We start from the raw sequence: 23,631 nt of genomic DNA on the forward strand, positions 1-23,631 counted from the left end.
AGCAGCTTAGAAATTGGAACGCAGAGGGAAAAAATACAGCTGTTATTAGCTGTTCGCTGTTTTGTTGAAGCCCAAGATATTTCTCTACTGTGTTTGCAATATTTTTGGCTGCACTATAACATGTTGAGCTACAGTCTGTATACGTCTTCCTGATTTATAGCCCATACAAATAAACGCCCCGTGACTGGATTAGCATTCTGTATTTAAGACAACTAATCTCAAATCCTATAATCAGAAAACCAATTAAAATTAAAACTCTATTAAGCATCTTCAAGACATTTCCAAAATAATCCATTATTCATAGCAGTAATTACACTGAGAGCCAGAATTCAGGACCACCCTTTCCAAGAGTCTGGAGTTAACAGAGCAAAGAACAAATGCTTGTTGATCTTAAGGTCTAGAGGGCTCTTAAAAAATTCACGATGGAGTTCATAACAGGACTAGGTGACCTACCTCGAGCGAAGAATTTTCTTTTTCTAGAAGTTGTATAGAAAAAGATGACACAGAGTTTGAAAGGCCAGGTACTTTATGTGGTATTAACCCACAACGACCTGGGATTTCCTGCCAGTGAATGTGTGTGTGACTGATTGTCTGCCTATGTTGTTTAGAGAGCTCCAAAGAGAACGTAAACAGGTGGCTTTCTTTATTCTCTCTGACTACTGTTGGAGCATGAGGTTCCCTCTTTGGATCTACTGGAGCCATTCCATTGGGATCAGAGTACCTCGGCCACTCCTGCACTTATTCAACTAATTTGATGCACCTTGTATACATATTATGTAGTTCCAAAGCAAAGTTTTTGTTCAAATACATTCAAGGATCTTTAGAACATTTTTTATGGTATTTTGGGAACATACGTGTATACATTTACAAGAATGAATGTGAATACATGTAAATGGGGAAAAAAGTCCCAATTCAGCTGACAGCAAAGATGTCCATGATAACTTGGACAGAGAACAAATTAATTTGGTGTTGTTTCTAATCACTGTGATACAAGTGGCTCATCAATAATTAAAGAGACTTATTTGATGCGTTTGGCTGTAGGGCTGTTCTGTAAAATCTCTCACAGTAACATTCTTTCTTTCTCTCTACTCTACTTTCTGTTCTTCTCCCCGACTGTCTCTCTTAATGAACTGCACAGTTGTGCTGGTGGTTGTGTTTGGAATATGCTGGGCTCCTTTCCACACGGATCGTCTGACATGGAGCTTCATCGACCACTGGACTAAAGAGCACCTGGAGATGTTTCAGTACGTCCACATCATCTCCGGAGTCTTCTTCTACCTCAGCTCGGCAGTCAACCCTATCCTCTACAACCTCATGTCCACTCGCTTCCGGGAGATGTTTAAAGAGGCGATGTGCCACCACAAACGACGGCCCACGCCTCGGAAACACTCCCTGAGCATGACAAGAGTCACCCTGCGCAGCACGGTCAGTGACATCCCACCCAGCAATGGCACGCCTTTGACCGATGGAGAAGATTACGAGCTTTATGAGTGCCAGGAGAACGAGACCCCCTTCGCTTGAAAAAGAAAAAAAAAAGTCTCTGCCAATTGAAACATGTCAAATTTCTCCCTCCCTAGTTTAATTCTTTACTTTCATAAAGAAGCAGAACATCACCATACCTCAGTAAGCTCTGGCAGACTCTGGTGTGTCTCATCATTGAGGTGTAACCTCTGGGGAGAAGACCAAGCGTCTTATGATGATATTACAGACATGCATGACTGACAAGTTGATATGACGGGTATTCCTGTATTTTCAGATTTAATGCAAGCACAGGTGAGTTGAGCCAGAACAGATTTAAATGACGGTCATAGATTCCACTCTAAGTCCCTTACAAAGGAACATGACATTCCAATGAATTATACCTGCATATAGGAACATCAAGACTATCTATTAGACCATACCTTGCATGTATCAACTGCTTAACTAACTCTTTTGCTGCTAAATGTTTTTTCTCTGTCATGGCTTGGTATTTATTGTAACAAAATGCAGAGTATATAAACTTAAAAGGGAAGCTCCCAGTTTTTTGTTTTTAACTTATTCTCTTACACCATCTTAAAACAATACTGTTTGACGGGGAATTTGATATATTACACTCAGCCGTGAAAGCTGAGTTTCAGAGTGCTAACCATTACAACGGGAAACAAGGGGAGTATATGAGCCATGTTTGGCAAATGCCTCATTACTGCTTCTGTTTCCAGATTTAAGGATGTTAGTGTTAATATCGTTACACTCACATGTCACAGGAAGTGGTTTACATCAAATTCCCATCAACAGTGTCTTGTATTCGTATTGTTTTTAACAGTATTTCTTGAGAATGCAAATGAAATGTTATCCATCAGTAAAATTTGCATTTCTCTTACATCACAGAATCACTCAGCATCCCTACACACCAAATCGGTATTCATTGTGAACATTCTGGAAGCTACGGTCTATTTATAATACATTCAACTTAAAAAAACAATAATAATAATAATAATGATAATAATAATAATAATAATAACAATCATAATAATAATAATCATAATCATAATCTTGGTTTCTCAGACAAACACTATTTGAATCAAATTTTGTACCAATATTTCTAGTCTGAGATTACTCTTGTCTGTTGGTGGTTGTGCCTCTGCATGAACCTGTGGATTCAAACATGAATGTACAATCTCAGCTGCAAAGTCTGAGGTTTATGGCCATATAAGCCGTGTTTCTAAAATTCTATTTTTTTTTTTCATCATTTTTGTCTTTTAATTACTGTTCCAATTGCTTGTTAAGGCTGGCACAAGGTTTTTTTGTTTGTTTGTTTGTTTGGGGGTTTTTTTGTTTTTTTCTTTTAATAATGATGGATTCTTAATCACCACCAAAATAAGCTGCAGATGTCACTGATAATAAATATCCTGAATATGTGTGATGGAGACATAAGTTCCATTGGATAACTGGTTGGCTGAAGCAGTTTCGAAAGATGGAAGTTATGAAGACATAAGTTCCGTCGGATCACTGTTTTCTGAAGTAGTTCAGAAAGACCACTGCATTAAGATGCATTCAAACTAGTCTCAAGGCTTTGTAAGTGAAGCATGCACGCTTTAGTTTCTTGAATATTTCTCCTCCCACATGGTAATATTCATAAAGCATGAAATGCTCCATGACCCAAGATCTAGAGTCGACTGTGCAGGCATTTGACATGAGCAGTATGGCTCTGAGAACAAATGAACAAACAGCCATCAAAACAAGCCTGCAGTCCACATAGTCAAAAAAGAGCTGAACCCTGGCAAAATATTACATCGACCGAAGAAAAATGACGATATTTTTATGCTGATTTAGATAAAGCTGAATAAACTAAGACAAATGAAAGCAGATAAATTCACTTACGAATCAAAAGTGATCCACAAAATTTTCCAAAAATAAATAAATAAATAGATCAATAAAAGAGAGAGAGAGAGAGAGAGAGAGACCTCTTGCTGGTATAATACAGTGTGTCTAATCCCACCTATCTCACATCACTAGCAGGTAATCTTTAAATCAGCCAGTTTTGTTCAGTGGCATTGTCTCTGTGTTTTAAACCCCCACCCCCCTTGGTCAAGGCACCCCTCTGGGTGATGGGCACCCTAATTACCTCATTACCCAGTCAACGCTGGGGACAGCGGAGCTGTCATGGCATTGGCATCCCTACCCTGGGCTACTTGTTGGACAGGGAATAGTAATTTTTGTCTGCCAAAACAAGTGACAATTTAAAGGAGGTCATGCCTTACGGACTTGCAACGGAGATCGAATGTAATCACTCAACTTGACTGAGACCTGCCATTATTTTTCCTGTCCCTTCAAACATGGTTTTCAGCTTTCAAAGTGTGGGAGCGAAGATTTGGAACTACAAACTGTTGGCATATTTTTGCATCTGTGAAATAAGATGAGGTTGTACTGGTCCAGTAATTACACATTATCTTTTTTATATCACTTCTGGGTGCCTCTGTGTAACTGCATTTACATGTTTGTTGACATTTCCATTATGTTTCTGTATATATGTATATTCACACTTTTCTACAATGTATACCCGTACCTAAATTTGTACTGTTTGTACTTGTTGACTCATTATTTGATGCATTGATGATATGTGGTGAAGGAAACTTATTACAGTGACTAATACGTGAAAAAAGTGGAAGATATCTTCATGATAAAAGACAACACACAAAAGCTTGTGCATGGAATGTGCCTATTTGTTTAACTGAAAAACAACTGCAGTGACTATATCCTTTATCATAAACTCATCTCATTACTTGCACCAGAACATACTGTATGTAAAAAAAAAAAAAGTTCATATGTTTGAAGGTATATATTGAATACTGAGAAATGGGGGAGCAACTCTAATAATCACACATTTCGTGTGCAATAATATATTGTGTATGCGGTGAATGTACTCTGTGATGGTTCTTAAATATGGAGTTAAAAATAAACCATATTGTTTGAAAAGATTTTCTGGGAATTGCTGATGATTAACAGGCTGTTCTCAATGCACCCCTGACCACTGCAATGCTGTAATCCATCAACCCATCGATATTTGAAGTATTAACCGTAAATCTGATCTGTCCCTCATGCTTTTACAGTGCTTAAACAGAGTGTATACATCCTTAGTGGGAGCAAGCATACATTGTAACTTTGCTGTGAGTTACTCAAGGACGGCATTCTATAAGCAGCCTGAATTTTGATTGGAAGAAACAACATAGTATTTTTCTGCACAGCAGGCAGGAGAACATAAATGTTTAAGGACTGGCAAAAGAACAGTCCCATATGTTGCTTTGGACATTTTTCACATAAATGATCAGTCTGCAGTGCTGAGAATACAAACATAATAAGAAATTAAAAAAAAAGATTGCTGCATTTTTGCTTTTATTTGAGCTGAATACAGATGTGGATCTGTTTACTGGACCTTGATATACTGACAAGAATTAGCAAGCATTCATGCAAAGAAAATTAGCTTCAAACATTTCAGAGGATTTACATCAGATAAAACATTTTTCTGCTCTTTCAACGCAAACAAGGAATTGCTAATTTACAAACAAAATTATTCCTTAAAAAGGCATTTACGGATTTACTGTAATGGAAAATAAGAACAGCATGGGCCATCAGACTGAAGGCTACTTAGCCTTAACGTGCTCTTCAGACTGACGCATGCAGTTCTAAATATATAACTCAGTGCTGGTCATCAGAATTTTTACGACCAGGCTGTCTATCAGTGGAATCTGTATGGCATCAAAAGGATTTCTGCCCATCATTATTTACAAGATCATGAAAACAATTCTTCCTTAAGGTTCGGAAGATCGGGTTAATTACCAAAGATACGGTTTTGTACACAAAGAGAAATATTAGCAATAACTTTTATTGAGAAGCCCTTTTTTTTTTTACATCATGCTCACAGTAATGTACACAGACACAAAATTCCCACGCCTATACACAGTACAAACTTAGCGCTAAGACTTATCAAATGAAGTTTAAAAGAGCCGAGTTATGCAGTAAGTCTGGATGTCTATCTACTGATTGCTACGTATAGGCTCTGGGCATCCCAGTCTTTCAGAGGATTTCACGCCTCAATAACTAAGCTTATTTTGGAACATGTTCTCAGTGAGACAGCGCTGGAGACATGCCATTTTTCTGATAGCCTGTCAACAGACCCACTGCCTGATAACAGTATTTTGTGTGTGTGTGTGTGTGTGTGTGTGTGTGTGTGTGTGTGTGTGTGTATTCTACAGCATCATTAAAAGACCATCCATGACCACACAGGGCATCTTTGTGGAGAGTCAACAATGCAAGTGAGACTACGTGAAAGCCAGAAAGAGTACTTGGATAGAATAGCTGATGTTACGTTGTGCACAGCAAGTTATTTTTGAGAGCAATACAACAGCAAAGCAAGCAGAATCGATAACAGCAAAAAGAAACATATCAAGCATTGTTGAAATTGCTTAGAATGTTGATTTGTATTCCTGCGGGAACAAGCTGGATCATATTTGGAGTGTTAAAGCCTCTGTGCTGAGAGCAACCTTTGAAGACAACTAAACTCAACACCTGCTACCACTGTGAACTCAATATAGCTTTTGTCATGCATCACTATTCTGAAACAAAACAAGATGTCGGTTTTGGGTGTCACAACCTGCACCGCCATTTTGGACTTTTGGTTTGCCATGTCTTTGTGCTCCTGTTCTTTGTCTGTCTCCGCCCCTCACCTGTTCCGTTTTGTCTCATTATTACCTTGTTAATTTTATCCAATCCTGTTTTGCCCTGTTTAGTTCTCCCTTGTATTTAAGTCCTAGTGTTTGCCTTGTCCATTGTCTATCGTTGTTTGTGTATTTTGCGCACTGTTACGCTGCACCTTTTTGTTAATGGCTTTTGTTATTGGCTTTGCTTTTGTTTTGCACTTGTATTTTGATCTTCATTTTCAGTAAAGTCTTCCGTTTTTGTCACTTCAACCATCGTGTCTTGCACTTGGGTCCTGCACCACACCACCAGCCGTGACATTGGGGGTTTTTTTCTGCTTCATGAATATTTCATTCAGTACTCATCTCAAACTATCAAGACAAGGATTTACAACACTAAGAGAAAATATATCCTGGATAAATAGGAACAATTTTTATCTCCAGCTTCTTATGATGCAAATAAATTTTAAAAAAAGAGATTTCTTTCATCATAGCCTTGCAGAAAGTGTGTCGTCTTCTTCAAAGACTCAATGTAAATTTACATTGCGCCTTTCAGGCCACTCTGTACTGGTATAATGTATAACCTTCAGACAAACTTATTCCACTGTATTCATATTGAATTGTGTGATGTTGCTAATTCAAAGGCAGGTACTGCTTAGCATATGGAATTACACTTCAAAGAACTCTTCTCCTGTGTTACTGTTTCATAAATACAAAGCCACTGCTAAAATAAAACTGTTCTTTTATATAGCTTATCATAACTGTATTTCTATTCCTTGAAGATTTTCTATTCTCTTATCACCTGGTTTGGAATTTTGTTACAATGCTTCACAATATTCTTATAAGACTCATTATATCCATTGCTTGTCAGTAAATTTAGCAGATTCATGTACTGTCACAGACTGGCACTCTGTCACTTGGTTTTCCACCACAAACCTTTGCCAGTTATTCTTGTGAGACAAACCCAGTTGGACCGAACCTTGTGAGACAAACCTTGTTGAGTGAACTAGATCCTTTGTTCTTCTCTGCCTTTTCTGTGAATTAAATCCTGTGTTGCGCACTTGCGTCCTGCCTCAGTTTCGGTTGTCTGACAGTTCTCACAAAGTTCGGTCAGACTGGGTTCATCTCACCAGAATAACTGGCAAAGGTTCGTGGTGGAAAACCAAGTGAAGACTTCGCAAAGAAGGTGCACAACTGAGGGGTTTAAATAAGGAAGAAAATTAATCAAATTAAAGTGCAAACAGGTGAAGGTGGTGATCAGACCGGCGATCAGTAGACCGGCGACGCTGAGTGGCTGAAGCTGACAAGGGAGGAGGTGAGGTCGTTACACTCTATTATAACCTGTGGTCAATTTGCCTATTTATGTGTGAATTGGTGTTTTTACTGAAGAGAAAGTACCTCTTAGAGGTTTGGAAATGTGTGCAGTATATACTTGCAAGAGGAAAAAATGAATATCAGCAGAGACAAATTCATAACAAATGTTGGCATTCATTTTTAATTCAACAAATCTACACAGGAGTGCTGCCACATTTCATTTTGTCATCATTCAAATTTGCACATTCAAATCTTTTTTCATCTTCTGAATAGAGCTGTTTTTGTCTGCGAATGAGATCCATTCCCATCTTCCAACTTTCATCCATTTAACTTTATTTCAAAATCCAGTCAGACTCTAATCCTTCACTTGGGCAGTCAACAATTATGCATTGTCTGGATGAATTTAAATTAAAAACCCACTGACTGCTTCCAGTGGGCATAAAATCACAAAAATATCTGTCTTGTGCTTGACAAATCTCATTGGCCATGTACGAGGACTCCAAGTCAGAGATAAGCAACAAACTGTTTTTTTCTGTCATCCTAACATCACCCAAATGAATCTTCTGCTGTTTCCTTGAGCCCCAAGAAAAGATATTGTTTTCACCCCAGTCAGAGAGATAGCAGGGGGCATTCATGAATATAAATGCAGAGAGCTGACGTTGAAGGAAACTTCTACCTGGAACCGAATGAAACCCACTTCCCGGAAATGTGAGTATGTTATTACTGAGTAGCCAAGTTATCAAGTTAATATTTGAGATATTTTGAGGGAGAAAACCTCAGTATTGGACATGGCAGCAATTCAGTATTCAATCAGGTGGAGACCACTCACTTTTTAATTCTTCTCTTTATTTTCTACAGAGCATATTACAGATCATCTTGTTCAAAAGTGATAATTTTTGCAAAATTGATATTCGTTGTCTCTCTCATATTCCCAGCTTATTCCAATGCAAGCAACTGCTAGTTTCAAAATCATATCAAGATGCCAAAAACACCACCACCAGGTTCCTTTTTTTGTTTCAGATTGTGTTTGTGAAACCACAACTGTGCCTTTGCTCCATCCATGTGATAGGTCAAACGGTATGTCTTCCAGCAACCTTCAACATCAGTATGTGCCGTGGGTTTGGAATGTTTTATTCAGTGGCCAGTTGTCATGGGATTCTGTTGCAGACATGTGGCAGAGAGTGTGTAGGATGACTGGGCCAAAGGCAGGAGAAAGATAAAAAGAGAAGGAGTACATAGATGAAACAGATGAAGGTCAGAGGCCTCGATGAGATGTGGGAATAGACAGTTGAAGTCAGGATGTTCGGAGCAAAATGTCTCATTGCCATGCGGTAACCTGGCCTGATATGGTTCTGTTAGCCTGGCATTACATGCAGTGCTTTGGTTTAGATACGGTATTTATAAGTATCTTACTACACCTCACATCACATCGGTTTGCACCATCTCCTTCACGTTCCCTCAGAGACGTGTTGCAGGTTTTCTGGTTATGATATTCAGAGTTGTAAGCTTAGGTCAGTGCATGTGATAGACTCCATTAGTGGAGCTGCGAGTCATGATTTATTTTAAACAAGTGGGATCTAAATGCATTGGCATCTCTTGTTTTCATCACAGATGTGCACTGAATGCATTTTAAAAGGCTTTTTTTTGTTTACCTATGACACACAACTGAAGAGCAGTGAAGTGTGCCCCTGGTCTTTTTTTTTGTGTGTGTGTGTGTGTGTGCGCCTTGACTACTTCGTTTTTTCAACTGCACTCGTGTACAACTACTCATCAATTCCTCATCAATTCTACACTCCATTTTTCGCACATTTTTAGATATGAAAGTCTGCAAACATGGTAAATATAAACAGCTGTCAAAGAGGGCATTCAGGTGCTTTGGGGGATCATCACTAATTGTGATAACTGTGACAAAGAGACAAGTCTCAAAGAATCTCAGAGAGGTTTGCATTAATTGTGTGCAGTCAAGAACACAGGTGTACTAATTGCACATGACAGTATTTGACAAAGTACAAGAACATTTTTGAAAAACAAAAAGAGATTTAAAAAAAAAGAATGAGATTCATGAATGAGATATGGGGAGCTTGAGGGACCTAACAATGAAATATCCAGTAAAAGACACTAATTCCACTCACTGGTCCCCACAGGAGCATCCATAATACTTTCTACCAGCCTGTTCTCACTGGGGTGCCTCACTTCCACACTGCAGCGAGGCATGAGTCTCAAATTTATGAATGAGTGTGTGCCTGCTTGAGATTGTACTGCTGATGTGATAGATGTATATTCCAGGTAAAGCCCCTTATCCCTCATAATGAAATACGACTAAAGAGCAGTCACGTGTCCACCGGTGCATTTCAGAGAACATCACCTAGAAGAACTCGTATCTGCTTTTTCCCCACAACTTTGTTACCATACGTGTACATATTTGTGTGTGCGTGTGTGCGTGCGTCTGTGTGTCTGTGTGTGTGTGTGTGTGTGCTTGTGTGTGTGTGTGTGTGTGTGTGTGTGTGTGTGTGTGTGTGCGTGTGTGTGTGTGTGTGTGTGCATGTGTATGTGTGTCTGTGCGTGTGTGTGTGTGTGCGTGCGTGTGTGCGTGCGTCTGTGTGTCTGTGTGTGTGTGTGTGTGTGCTTGTGTGTGTGTGTGTGTGTGTGTGTGTGTGTGTGTGTGTGTGTGTGTGTGTGTGTGTGTGTGTGCGTGCTGATCTGCAAAGATTAAAGAGACATCACATTGCAAATGGCTCATTTAACCTCTCATTCGTGTTGGAAAGAGGGGTTTTTTTGCGCTCCACACTTCATTCATTTGGCTTAGACCTGCACTGCTGAGATATACCGGAGAGACCTACCATGTGGTCTGGAAGGAGGGCTCCACCACCCGCTCCTCTCGGCTCTCCGCAGGAAAAACTGGGTAAGAGGGTGCAGGGAGCAGCTGTGTTGTGACTGTTGAGTGGATGCGCGGCCCTGTGGGTACGAGACCTCACTGAGCGTCAAACACCTGGGCCTAGCCAAGCAGTCACAGCCCGATTGGCATAATCAAACAATCAGAGTGTTGCCAGGTTTCGATGGAGCCCTTTATACACAGTGGAAATGAGGAAGGCAGGAAAGCCTCAAAGGACTGAAAACCTCTCAGAAATGTAATAATGGTCTCCTTTAATCTTTAATGAGAGCCAGACAGTGCAGAGAGTATGAGTCTGTGAGCATGCATGGCTCTGGGTAATTTATGGTACAGTTTATCTAGGTGGATTTAGATGCTCGTGCGTCCTGCAAGCAAGATGGGCCTGTCTTGCAATCAGGATTGAATCATTTAATAAGATGCCGCTCTCTAAAGCTGATGGGCAGTTTGATGTTTGAGATGTCTGCTGATGTTGAAAAATCAATTGTAGCTTTAATGATAACCGTGCCAATGTTAACAGAGGTATTCCACACAATGAGCTACTGTTTTTCTGAGTCATGAGTTTCATGTGTCTGCAGTACAATAAATCAGTTGGTCAATATACCAAGGAACGTCACAAAGAAACAAGTCGGATTCAATGGGGAATAGAGTAGTAAGAAACACAAGTGCACAAACAGGAAATTCATTGTTAAAGAAGTTCTGTGCTTGAACGGTCATAGATTTTAAATGTAAAACATCCTTTTTAAACATTGAATTGTGACGTGAGAGAGAGAAAAAAAGAGTCACAGCCAAACTCTGAACTGCTGTAGTATTCTTGTTGATTTGTCTATCAACTATATTATGTATGTATCAACTGTATTATGTATGTTTAAGGTAATACTATGCCGTCTGTTACCTACTGGCATTACGAGTAGGATTGTTGTCACAAAAAGAAGTCAGGAGACACTAATACAGGTACAGGTATGCGAGGAGTTTACTTTGGGAAAAACACACACTGAGTGCAAAACAACACAAGATTATTAGTAACAAACAGGCACACAATCAAGAAACTAGCAATTGACAGGAGCACACAGAACGCTCATTGAAGTAAGTTGCCAGAGTTCCAAAGGTGACAGGATAGTTCCAGACTGTTCAGACAGTCTAGGGGGAAGGGGAGGGCAGTGATGAGCAGTTGATGAGACACGATTGATTAAGGTTCTGGTGAGGTTGTGCCATCACAGGTGCAGCAGCAGGGGCTGTGACAAGTGTAGTGCAGCACTTCCAAACAGACGATGGAAGAGTCTTCATCGCATGAAACATTGACATCAGAGCGGCTTGATGAGTGATACAACAGTGAATATATTTATTGAAAGCACCCATCAGCTGAGGTGAACTCTCACAGTATATGAACTCTCACAGTCCTTTGACACAGAATGGTTATGCAAGGACAACGTTGTGCACAGAGAATGCCGTCTGGACTCATCTAAGTTAAAAAGCTGTCAGAAAAGTGTATAAAAATATCAAATAGATCCTAACTGCATCCTGTAGATTAATTGTTCGTTTTAGATAGCTCTGCTAACAATGCACTTCTGGAGAACAAATGAAAATATCTACAAACCAGACTGAAGTGCCTGTCTTGGTTTGCTTTATGACCTTATCACACTCTCTTATGAAAATTCTCATGAAATGTGCACATTCCTTTCACAAAGTGGTTTGCAAGTGCTTGAATATTTAATAGTAGACCATTTAAAAAACAATAACAACAAAAAGCTCGGAGCATGATGACAATGTTTATCAGTCAGCAGTTGGTATGGTTTTAATGCTTATCATCTGTTTTAAATGCTGCTTGTTTGGAATCAGTGTACCTTTCACAAGGTTACTACAAATCATATTTAAAACTGAGTCAAGTGACTCAGCAATGTTTCTGTAATTTAGATCCTAACTGTTTCAACCCTTGTGGTATAATAGACCAGACAAAGCAATTTAGCATTTGTTTTCAAACTTACAGATTCTCTCTAAAGAAACACATGGGCACATGTTATCATGTAGTAATACACATTTGAATAATATCATAATTTACATATGCAAAGAAATTTAGAACATAGTGTACACACACACACACACACATATGTGTGTGTGTGTGTGTTTGTGTGTGTGTGTGTGTGTGTGTGTATATATATCACAAGTTTTTTTTCAATATAATAACTACTGTCAGTAGAAAATTAGACACACATAATTAACTTTGATGTTAAATTTTTCCTCTAAATCATTAGCATGTAATGACTCATGCTGAGCCATGGAGAACAGATCTGTCACCAGTAGGGGAGCTGAGCACCCAGATATTTATAGCAGGGTTTCCTGCTCCCATTTGTCTTATACACTTACATATGTCACTTTTAACGGCAGCTAATGAACATACTCTAGCTCCTTCAGGTTGATCTCAGCCACCAGTATCATGGCAGTAATTACTGTTCAGGAAAAAACATTTAGAAACCACTACTGTTCAGAAAATGAAACTTGTCATCAATAACTGGAGGACTGTTTTTGAATAGTGCATCATTTTCAACTGGCGTGGGTGAAAAAGTATTGCAAGCATGTAGAGTCACAACCCACCAACTGAACTCTCACTTAACAGTAATCTGCATGTTTCTAATTTCATTTCATTACGAGTTCAGAGATGATTTCTGATGTACCCACATGTTGTCATGAAAGAATACTGTGACTCCTTACATTCTGATAAAATATCAGACTTTCCAACCACTTAAAATTCATCTCCTATCAAAAGAGAAAATGGATTGCAACTTCATGTAAACATATTTCTGATTAAGCGTGGGTACATGATGATTAATGTTTTCATGGAAATGGTTGTGATATTCCTACCGCTACCGAATCTGACCGAAAATAGCAAGTGAGACAGAAAGAGAGAAAGCGACTGAGAAGGACAGAAAGAAATTCTGCCAAAGCTTGTTGAGATGGCAAAAGACAAATGAATTATTCCTTAGAGGTCTTGTCAAACACCAGCAGCTAACCACTGAAACTGTGTCAATGAAACTTTTCAAAAACGTTTTCTCAGAGACTAATTTTGTTTGATCCTGTTGTCTTTTCATGATGCTGGCAGGTCGCCTTTTACGGATAGTAAAAGTGTGCAAGTTTTTTTTTTGTTGTTGTTTGTTTTTTTTTAATTAACAAGGGCACACAGTGTCATAAATGCAAAGAGACCATTTACTTACTTACTTTCTGTTGGTCCTTGGGATAAAACCTTATGTTTTGCTTCATCTTGCGATTGATAAACAAGTAAGTGAAGAGAAAGAAATGCTGACAGCGAATGAAGCTCATTAATGCAGTCAAAGTCCAGCTATTACAAACATACCAAGTTTAACTATTCAGCGAATGGTTCGTCTGGATCATGTTTTTGGTATCTAAAAGCAACCCAGAAAAGGAAGCTGAGACATACAGTAACAGTTAAAAGCTAACTTTTAGCGACAGATGGTTTGGTATGAGCTCTTTAAAGTTGAAACAGCATGTTTTAATTGCATCTCTGTCTCTCTCTCTCTCTCTCTCTCAAGCCAACTTCACATTTAGTCCTAATAAAACTGGAGGGGCCATGCTAAGTGATCGAATACAAGGGAAAGTCAAAAGAGTGAATAGCAGTAGGGGAGCAAATAAATGTAGTGGACTTTCATACCAGTAAATGTTATAATGTTAACTAAAAATATACTTTTTTCTTTCCTTTTTTTTTCTTGTATTTTGGATTTTTCAGTGAGCAACATTAGATTCAGGGGGGCTGTATTAGTCTAGGCAAAACTCCCCCTGACATTAACGCACTACAGCCAGCTAAATGTGAGTGACTGATATATCGGTAAAGTCCATGTCATAATTCACATCTAAAATGTCCAATATGAAATGCATTTTTTCCTATCTTGCGTTCCAATTAGACACAATGATGAGTTCGATTCTAAAGCCTTGTAAGGCAATATCAAGGTATGAGTCATATCAGGATGCGTGTGCTCTGTCCTACGAATCTGAACAACAACCCCATGTGACTTCATGCTGACAGGAAAAAGCTGTGACCTCCCAAAGAAAACCTTTACTGTTCTTCATTTTTCAGTACTACAACTTTTAATGATGCCGTGTCTGCAGTCTCTGAATATCCAAAACAATGACAATTCCCGTAAAAACTCAGCACAGAAAACGTGTCAGGAACTCTCTGGTGTTTTCAGTTACTTCATGCCATGTGATTATATTTACATCTTTCTGTGAACTTAACCTTTTATCATTACGTTTTTCGTTTATTTCAAAGAATCACAGATAAGGACAACTAATTGAAATGGAATAAACACTCCTGGTTTAAATTCATATTTCTTTCAAACTGACTGATACAGTCCATGAAGGAGAACGATCTGCACTTCAAAAGAAATGTTCATTTCAAATGGCTGGATTATACGTATGCTAGGAACAGGTAACTGTGGATGTCTGGTGAGATTTGTAATCCTAACATAGATGTTTGCGGATCAGGTGTGAATTTCCATTGCAAGGTTAACAGGGATGAAGCTTAAAGAGAGGGACTGTGTGTGCCAGAGTCAGAAATAGTTCAGGTGGTCCTTTGAGGCAGTCGGTGACAGAAGAAGCAGACGCGTCTGTCCATAGGTACACACAGGACACGCAGTTCCTATCTACTCCCACTGCTGACATGGGAGTCATGGCCACTTCACTCTACAGACATTACTTCTACCTCAAAGCTTCTTGTTACAATGCATTGTGGTCCAGGTGAATGTAACATTAAATGATTTAATAACTGTAACAATGACACCAAGACGAATTTCCTTGAGCAGAAAGAGTAAAACATGTTTTTGCAAAATCGTTCCCTTAAAATGTAAGTGATTCAATACGGTGAGGAAATAATTTTACTTCTGTATTTGATATACCTTTCAAATAATGTTTTTTGTGTGGTATTTTGACTCCAGCGTTAGTCAGTTCAAGCAGACAGACCAGCTGCGATGATACATGAAAGAGGAGACTTCAACGGGACTCCCAAGAATGATAGGTTTGAATAACAACAACAACAACAACAACAACAAGAAAAATAATTATGCTGCTGCCGGCATTTCCCTCAGCTCTTTATCATGCACTGTGACGATGCTGATGTACTCTAGCCACAGTGACTGCAGTCTTTATGTGACCTATGGAAGCTTGCACCTGCCTCCTATACATGTTAAACAGTGCAGGCATGTGACGTCTGATGTTTCAGCTCTGTGTCCCCTAAATAATGCTATTGTCCATAGAAACAGAGCACAGGAGAGGCCCATATGCTTAATTGCCTTTTTCAATATGATCAGCTTTCTAAATTCGTACTTTCAGCCTTGATAAATTACCTCTAAACAGAGATATCAATCTATCTGCATCACATCAAGCTCTCACTTGGTGTCAGTTACCGCCTTTTGGGGTGCTCCCTGCCTACCATTTCTGCATTCCAGTAAGAACACCTAAAACTTCATAATATATATATATAGACTATGCAAAAATCAACAGTTTACAATATCTGGCATTTAATAGTTTGGGCATCCCCTCGTCAGATTAAATCCTCAAGCATATGACTAGTGCTTGTTCCTGTACACTTACTAAATCACAAAACATTCATTAAACCTGACCCCAGTTTGTTTTTTGTTTTTTTTAATGCATCAGCTTGGCCTCCTTGGAGTTCTCACTCTCCAATTAAGCTGACGTTGAGAATGCATCAGAAACTCTTACATTTGATCGATTGCTTTTCAGTAAATAATAACATACCTTTCATGCTGTAATGATGCTGTCATTAATATACTTGATGTTACTAATCTACTCGACATGTTCCTATGTTTGCGCAAGATACGTCAGTTTGGTTTTTACTTTAGCCTATGGAAACTAAGCATGCGTACAGCTGTCCGTGGGTCACACAGTCAACCCAAATCTGCCAATCAAAGAGTGTCTGCTCTTAAAAAGGAAGCAGAGACATGGAAAAATAGATAAACCACATCTGCAGCAAGCAATATTCTTCTACATAATTTATGATATTTCACAGATAGGAAAACATGGCACATTCACTTTCAAAGCATCAGAGAGGGAGAGAGAGAGAAGAAAATCCAGAGATGAAGGTAGTTCAATATCCTTTGTACTATCTATCCTTATCATTTAAAAAGTTTCATGATTATTGCTATTATTTTCTGTTATTATGTTTTGTTTTGTTTTGTTTTTTTCTTTGCCCAAGCCATTCGCTCACCTTTGCTCTTCTGGTGGATTAATCTTTCACAGATCAGATTTTCTTTTTTTCTTTTTTTTTTTTTATCTGTGCGGGTGTCATAAGTAATAAAACTACAGCTGATCAAAAGACTTAATCTCTGACCTATCTGTTTTCATCATTTCCACTACACAAACCTTTACCCACTTTGAGTCTAGGTCTGATCTCACCACATCAGGCTCCAGATACAAACAAACCTAAGTCGGCTTCTTTGCCAATACTTGTAAGTTGGTTTTATAGAAACTAATGAAACAAACGAAGGCATACTTAATCAGCTAAAAGCATTCTGTGATCACTGCGAAAGCAGACGGCTTGGACGATAAGCCTGCCTCTGCGTATGCACTGCAATTGTTGCCTTGGGTGTTTTTCTAAAACTGTGCATTGGATGAAGAAACCACTTACAAACCAAAATACATAACTACTCAGCAATCTCTTTGTATTCCCCGAGGTATTAAGTCTATTAAGTCAAATCATGATGTATCTGTTGTGCAATCTGAGAGGAAAGTACATGTACTAAGCGTATTACATAAAGTCATGATTTATCTGTCCAATAACATGAACAGAAACTTACTTGATTAAAAGCAACCAAACAACACGAGGCGTTTTAATTTTGCCCTGCAATTTCAGCCAGGACACTAGCTTGGAAGTCTTCTCAACACTCGTTAAAAAACATGATACACGTCATGAAGACAGGACATTTCACCGCTCTTCCTTACGTCTGTCAGTCAACTGTGTGAGACTCACAGTGTAGACACTTAAGTTTCTAAAGGCACCTTGCACTAGTTCAAGGCAAAATATAGAACAGAAATAAAGAAAATTGACATGTAGACTATTTACCACTGGTGGAGTTATTGTCTGTCCTCTCTGATTGCCTCTATTATTGGTAAGGAATTCAGACTGTGTCAGTGGGGGATCAAACTGTTTGCCACAGCGGCCTATACTGTGTTCTAGGGAGTGAGCAATCACACTGAAAAGAGTGTTAGCTGTTGGGGTCTCCTTATTTTCTACTAGAAACATCAGGTGGAAGGGTAAATATTTGAAACCACCTACTAAGGTTCAGATCTGGAAGCAAACAAAGAGAAAATCAAGAAAAATCCAACTTGACCTTTCTCACACTGAGACCAGGCTTGACATGTCTTCAAATACGAGTCTTCAACGGGTTAATATACCACACAAGCAGACAGAAATAAGTATAAACCACAGTAGAGCAAACTTGTTTTGTTCAAGGTATGTTCCCCTGTGACTGTTTCTAAACCGCTGTTGCGGTGTGGTGTGTTCCACTCTGTTTACTGCCCCCTGCTGTCCAACTCTGTTCATCTAGCCTGGATTTGAGATGCCAAACATGTATTCAGCTTTCACTTTGACAACACATGAATTCTTACATCTTTACAGTGAAATAAAGGTTTACTGAGCATCACCGACAGTTTATACATAAGAGTGAAAATCTGTGGTAACAGAGCAGTAGAGAAGAACACATTCCAGCATTAGGTTAAAATTCAGTTTGAATACAACCTTCACAGAACACAACCCTCTGGCAGTCACAGCCTCATTTTGAGAAACAAATCACAAACTGGAATCAACAGGGGTTTGATTTATCATGGAAGCTGGAAACAGGACGCTACCTTATTGTATGTTCCAGATATTTCACAAACCAAAATTAGCGTTCATAACTGTGCATTACTCTGTGTTTATCAGATATAAAATATAAATATTTTAATACTCATTTGCTCACTCGCTTGAATGCTGCTGGTCCAACTACTACAGGAAACTTCCAGGACATTATGCAATCACTTCCCCCTCAAGAATCTTGACAATTACATAGTGTATCCTCCACAGTAAGGACTTCCTCTCTGTTGTTTGGGGTCTCATCACCTGTGGGTCATTCTTATCCAAGGGTGTTGTGCTCTATAGAATAACCCATTTTCTCTTTCCTTTGACTGTGCCGCTACCAAAACTGACTGCAGATAGTGGTCTTTCTTTTCCCTCAGTAGTAATAGCTACCAAATGCAGCTGCCACACAGAATAGGCTGTCCTAGAACAGAGAGAGAGAGAGAGAGAGAGATCTTCATTCTTAGCTACATACAGTTCAGCAAGTCATTCATGGCCTAGTCCTCAATTGAGCTGTGCTTACATTCATATATATGTCCTGAGCATAGCTGTCTGTATCAGCATCCCACAAACAGCGAGCAGCCATCCTACAGAAATCAGAAAAAAGAAAGCAAGAAATTAAAAATATTGAAATATTAAATGTTAAAATGAAAAGGTGTGCTCTTGCAAGGATAAGTGGGGGCCTTAAAAGTGTATCTGAGTTCTATGTCTTACAGTAAGAGAACATAAGTGTCTTGTAAAAAGGGAAAAACACAATTACCGTGAAATGTTTTAAAACACAATAGTAGGCCTAATGCCTACTAATTATGTTAAAATATTTTCTATTGCATCTCTCATGTCGTAACATAAAAGTGAAAGATAGAGACATTACAGTTCCCTCTTCAGGCTGGACCAAAGCGTCATGTCATTTTTTCAGAGTTTTCACAGATTTCTACTGTATGAGGATCTAAATTTAACTAAAATGAATCATGAGGAAAATGACCACAAATTAAGCTGTCATTTTAATAACCATTAGCCCATTTAATAAAAATATTCATGCCATTACACTCACTTGACACCCTGTCCTCGCTGTTCTCCAATCACCACCTGTACAACCATCTTGTATCTGTCAAAACCCATCTCTGTTCAAAGGAATGATAGTTATAAATTCACACTAAATGAGGTGATAAAAATAAGCATTCAGAAAGAGGTATTTCAGCTCGGAAAGACAGGTATTGAACAGCACAGTACTGCTGGATGTCCAATGCTCACACCTTTCAGTTTATTTTTAATGTTTTCCGAGAGCGCCTGCGTGCGGGTGGGCACGTCCTCGGGATCATACTGCACTCCCGAAAGCTGCTCTCTTAGAATCTCTCGAATACATTCCTTCACAACTCCCGCTTTAAACCTGGAACAAATGCAACCAACAAGTGGACTAATGTTTAAGGGCGCCGCTGTTCTGGCTTTCTGACAAGCTAGTTATCCGCACTTTACCAGGTCGCCTAACAGAAAAAATATGGTGATAACGTTTAAGTTTCAAATTCATGAGAGCTCTGTTAAATTCCCTAAATGTACAGTATTTAGGAAAGTAACTTCGTGTTACAAAGAATCTTGTTGGCTCGCAAGCGCTGCTTGATATTAAATCGTTCAGTGTTGGGTTGATATTAGCATAACTGTACTTATCTAGAGTACCAAGCTAGACTGCATAGGGAAGAAGAAGTATACTAATTAACTGTGTAGATAAGTAGCTAATAGACTACAAACTGGTGCTACCTAACTAGCAGGTTGTGGAAGATTGCTAGCGTCAGTCTCTTACTTGTGCTGATAATTGGGTCTAATTAGGTAGCTGTTGGTTCCTGTGTCTGGACCATCCATGTCGACAATAGTGAAAAAAAAGATGAAGCGATGATCAAAGATGCATCTAGCTAGAAAACCTGAGCAGCCTTAAACGGCTGTAACCATGCAAACTGCAGAAACTGTGCCTTCATGTTTCCATAACAACGCCACTTCCTTATCCGGGTACTAAAAATGACCTGCCATGTGTGAGCTTCGTTGTGTGAAACCCACGTGCCTCTTGCTTGAGCTGCATTCACCACCATGAAACGTTCCAGAATTTACCGAGGTGTCATATCTCAAGCCGCTTTAGTAGATATACTGAACGATGCGACAAATTGCAAGCAGTTGTGTGGGCTGTTTTCACGATGATTAACATATGCTGCGGTGTATACTGTGTAATTACCTAAGTAAATAAAAATATTTTGCACGCAATCTTTCATGTATGTTTTAGAAGTCGATCAAGTGTACGTGATTCGCAAGCCCCAGGACTCCTGTTAACAGAATATTTCTTGACAACTGAATGTTTAACAATGGAAAATTCCGTTCCGTAATTTAGAAACAGCAAAACACTACCAGCTGATTCAAAGAGCTGTGAAAGCCAAACCACGGTGGTCTAGTGGTGGTCTTGTGGGTGACATCAATCGGGAAATCTCGGAGTACACTCAACTGAGAGATATTAAGATGATGTATGAGGTGGCGGAAAGCCCTTTGACCTTTCTATTAACGGCACCAAAAATCACTGTACAGACAAAAGCTATAAGGACATCTTCATTCTGACCACCTTGGTTATCATGAGCTCTCAAGTTTTAGTGAAAATATAGTTATGGTAGGCCTATCAAAAGTTAATATATTTCTCATTTTGTTTGGGAAGACTACGGTGCTATAAAAAATATTGCAACTGAATAATGTTCTGAACAGTTGTTTTGATTAATGGGAAACAAATGTTGAAAGCACAGTTGTATATTTTTTTTTTTTTGGTTTTTCTTCTTCTTTTTTTTTTTTATCAAGACCTTTTCAAGTTTTCATAAGCGAGGACTTGATCTGTCGTGCCTAAGATCTGGCAAGTTCCTGTTTCCACCTCCCACTCAAACCTTAAACTTTTTTCTCATAAATTGCTACTGGTGAAGTCGTGGAGCCAAACCGTGAATTAGCACAAACAAAGCTAGACTGACACACCACACTCCGTTGTGGTTGTGAGCTGCTTTGGCGTTTCTGTCTCAGTCAATTAGCTTTGCTGCAGCATGTTGCAGAACTTCAGGAAGCTTGTTACAGTGACCCTGCTTCACTTGTTTCTGATTCACAATGGTAGGTACAGGGCATTTCTCTCTTTTGTTTAAATAGTTGATTTTATCACAACTTTATAAAGTTTACATGGAATATGCTCAGGAATATAAGCCAAATTCTTCTGTGGCTCTGTTTTAAACACGTCGCTCTTGGTCCTAGGGCGTTTTAGAGTGAAAAATCCAGAATCATTGTTTGAGACATTGCGATATAAAATATGACAACTTTATCTCATGTCTACTCTGTCGAACGGAAAATGTGACATCTTTTTTCATGTGAAATGTTTCTTTGAACTTGTTACCAAGAACTCTGACGCAGTACAGACTGTTCTTTCGATCTACCTTATAGTTACATTCATACGGTGAAGTCAAAACAATTACAATAATGAAGAAAAAAAATACCCCAAACAATCTTTGTCAATATTAACATGAAGGTAAATATGTAATTTGTAGTTACATGTTAGGTGTAGTGACAGTCTGTGTTTGGGCTACAGAATGTAGAGCCACAGAGATCATTTATCTGTTGCTAAGTAATATTAACCCAACTTGTACTTCTTATGTGTTTGACAAATTGTTAAATGTTTTTTTGTTTGTTTGTTTTTATTGCAGTGGAGCTCAGGCAGACATTGGAAATCACTGGAACAGGGGAGATGGTCACCATAAACTTCACCTTTACAAATGCACTCCCCAGAAAACTGGTCAGGGGAGATCTTGTTAATCTGTATAGAAACAAAAGCAAGATTGAGGCCTGCCGTTATCCTTGCCCACAAAAGTGTTGCGTCTTTAGAGAGACCTCTAAAAGTGTCATGGTTCGTGTTGAGAACCTGACTGAGACAGGGCATTATCATACATCTCTATTCATTGGCAAGGAAATGGACCCTATCATTGAAAGTGACGTTGTCATTCTCATCCAGAGTCAAGGTCATAACACCACTAGTAAGTCTTGTCATGTTAAAAATTACTAAAAGAAAACAGTAATGTCACCGCTCAAAGCTTGGCCTTTATTATTATATAGTTAGACAATATGAGATGAAAACAGAGATATTCATTAGTTCTTTTTGATTTCTCTCCTCAAGCACCTGTACCTATCTTGAACACAACTACAAGTCAATACAAGAATGGGACGACCTCTCTCTTGTCACTGGGGTCCGTTGTTCTGGTGCCGCCGGCTTTGCTACTGCTCGTTGGCCTGCTATGCTGCTTCTTGTGGTTCTACAAGAGATCCTTAGGTATGGTGATGTGTGAGTCTCTTAAATTGAAATGATGTTCTGATATGGCTATTATTTAAGTTATTAAAGAGGCAAATACTTTTTGACCTCTTTGACAGATAATGTTATGTGTCCTGATAATTCCTTTACTTTGACCATAGGTCCAATAATTAATTGTCACAGTACAATGATAAAAGTACATTCAGTGAACTGACACTGCTAAACTACCTCATTTGAGTGATGTGATCCAGATATCCTATCCCTTTAAACGCACATATACATGATATGTGTGTGTATTTGTGTGTGTACACATACACACACTACACACTATGTACACTATATATATATATATATATATATATATATATATATATATATATATATATATATATATATAATAGCCCTATTGAAAACGGAAACCACTGACAATAACCTGTTACAGCAAAATATCCTGAACATGACTGAGATATTGGGTTCATGGAAACCCTTCAGCATAGATGAAAAAACATTTTTTCATAACATTAACAAAGAACAGGTTTCAAAATCCTATACAGTTATAACAACCCATATTAATTTTGCTGACGGAAACGTTTTCAGTTCAGGACACATGTGGTGAAATGTAGCCTTTTTAATGTTCCTTTCCTTTTCTCAGTTTTTGATTATGGTAGACATCTCTCATGCTTTATATAGTTATATTGCCGCATGATTTTAACCTCAACTGTGCGGAAAAAAAGGATTCATTAGCAAGCTGGACAGGAGAGCAGGTTTGACGGATGCATCACTCATTGTAAGATATGTCTTTGGGACGGAGCATGCGAAAGCTGTTTCACTCAGGCTGAAGTACGGCCGTAAGCGTAATATTGCCAATGAAGAAGTGGTTCTGTAAGCATGTCAGTATATTCAGGCCTTCTTCTATATGCTCATAGTTTCATTCATGCTTTTCTAGCACAGTGGAAGACTGAGAACTAATTGTTTATGGGGAATAACCCGGTGATGCGTCCCTTTTCATGACTGTAGTTGCCGAGCCACAGAGTGGAAATCACATGCTGTTCTTGTTGTTTTCACCAAAGCATCTTGTAACCTAACCTAGAGAAAA

General features: G+C 38.8%; 2 protein-coding genes across 2 annotated transcripts in view; one reads left to right on the forward strand and one right to left on the reverse strand.

The window, feature by feature from the left end:
- Window positions 1–1,521, forward strand: part of nmur1a (neuromedin U receptor 1a) — an 8,740-nt gene extending 7,219 nt beyond the window's left edge. The window contains exon 2 of the mRNA XM_030791895.1: window positions 1,139–1,521. Within this exon, the coding sequence (XP_030647755.1) occupies window positions 1,139–1,521 (383 nt within the window). The remainder of the gene's footprint in view (window positions 1–1,138) is intronic.
- A 17,064-nt stretch (window positions 1,522–18,585) lies between these two features.
- Window positions 18,586–20,105, reverse strand: dynlt2b (dynein light chain Tctex-type 2B). Its single transcript, XM_030791970.1, has 5 exons — window positions 20,028–20,105; window positions 19,486–19,619; window positions 19,284–19,353; window positions 18,756–18,819; window positions 18,586–18,656 (listed from the first exon to the last, which is right to left on the reverse strand). Exons 1-5 carry the CDS (start codon window positions 20,084–20,086, stop codon window positions 18,609–18,611), a joined length of 375 nt encoding a protein of 124 aa, XP_030647830.1. The 5' UTR covers window positions 20,087–20,105; the 3' UTR covers window positions 18,586–18,608.
- Between the last annotated feature and the right edge of the window lie 3,526 nt (window positions 20,106–23,631).

Source organism: Chanos chanos, chromosome 14 (assembly GCF_902362185.1).
Source record: "Chanos chanos chromosome 14, fChaCha1.1, whole genome shotgun sequence".
Taxonomy (NCBI): domain Eukaryota; kingdom Metazoa; phylum Chordata; class Actinopteri; order Gonorynchiformes; family Chanidae; genus Chanos; species Chanos chanos.

Excerpts from the sequence above, each read along its gene's own strand:
- dynlt2b (XM_030791970.1), bottom strand. The coding sequence starts at position 20,086 with ATGGATGGTCCAGACACAGGAACCAACAGCTACCTAATTAGACCCAAT. Across the intron at positions 19,354-19,485 it reads CATTAAAAATAAACTGAAAG|AGATGGGTTTTGACAGATAC; the intron begins GTGTGAGCATTG and ends TCCTTTGAACAG. Across the intron at positions 18,657-18,755 it reads CTCAGGACATATATATGAAT|GACAGCCTATTCTGTGTGGC; the intron begins GTAAGCACAGCT and ends TCTCTGTTCTAG.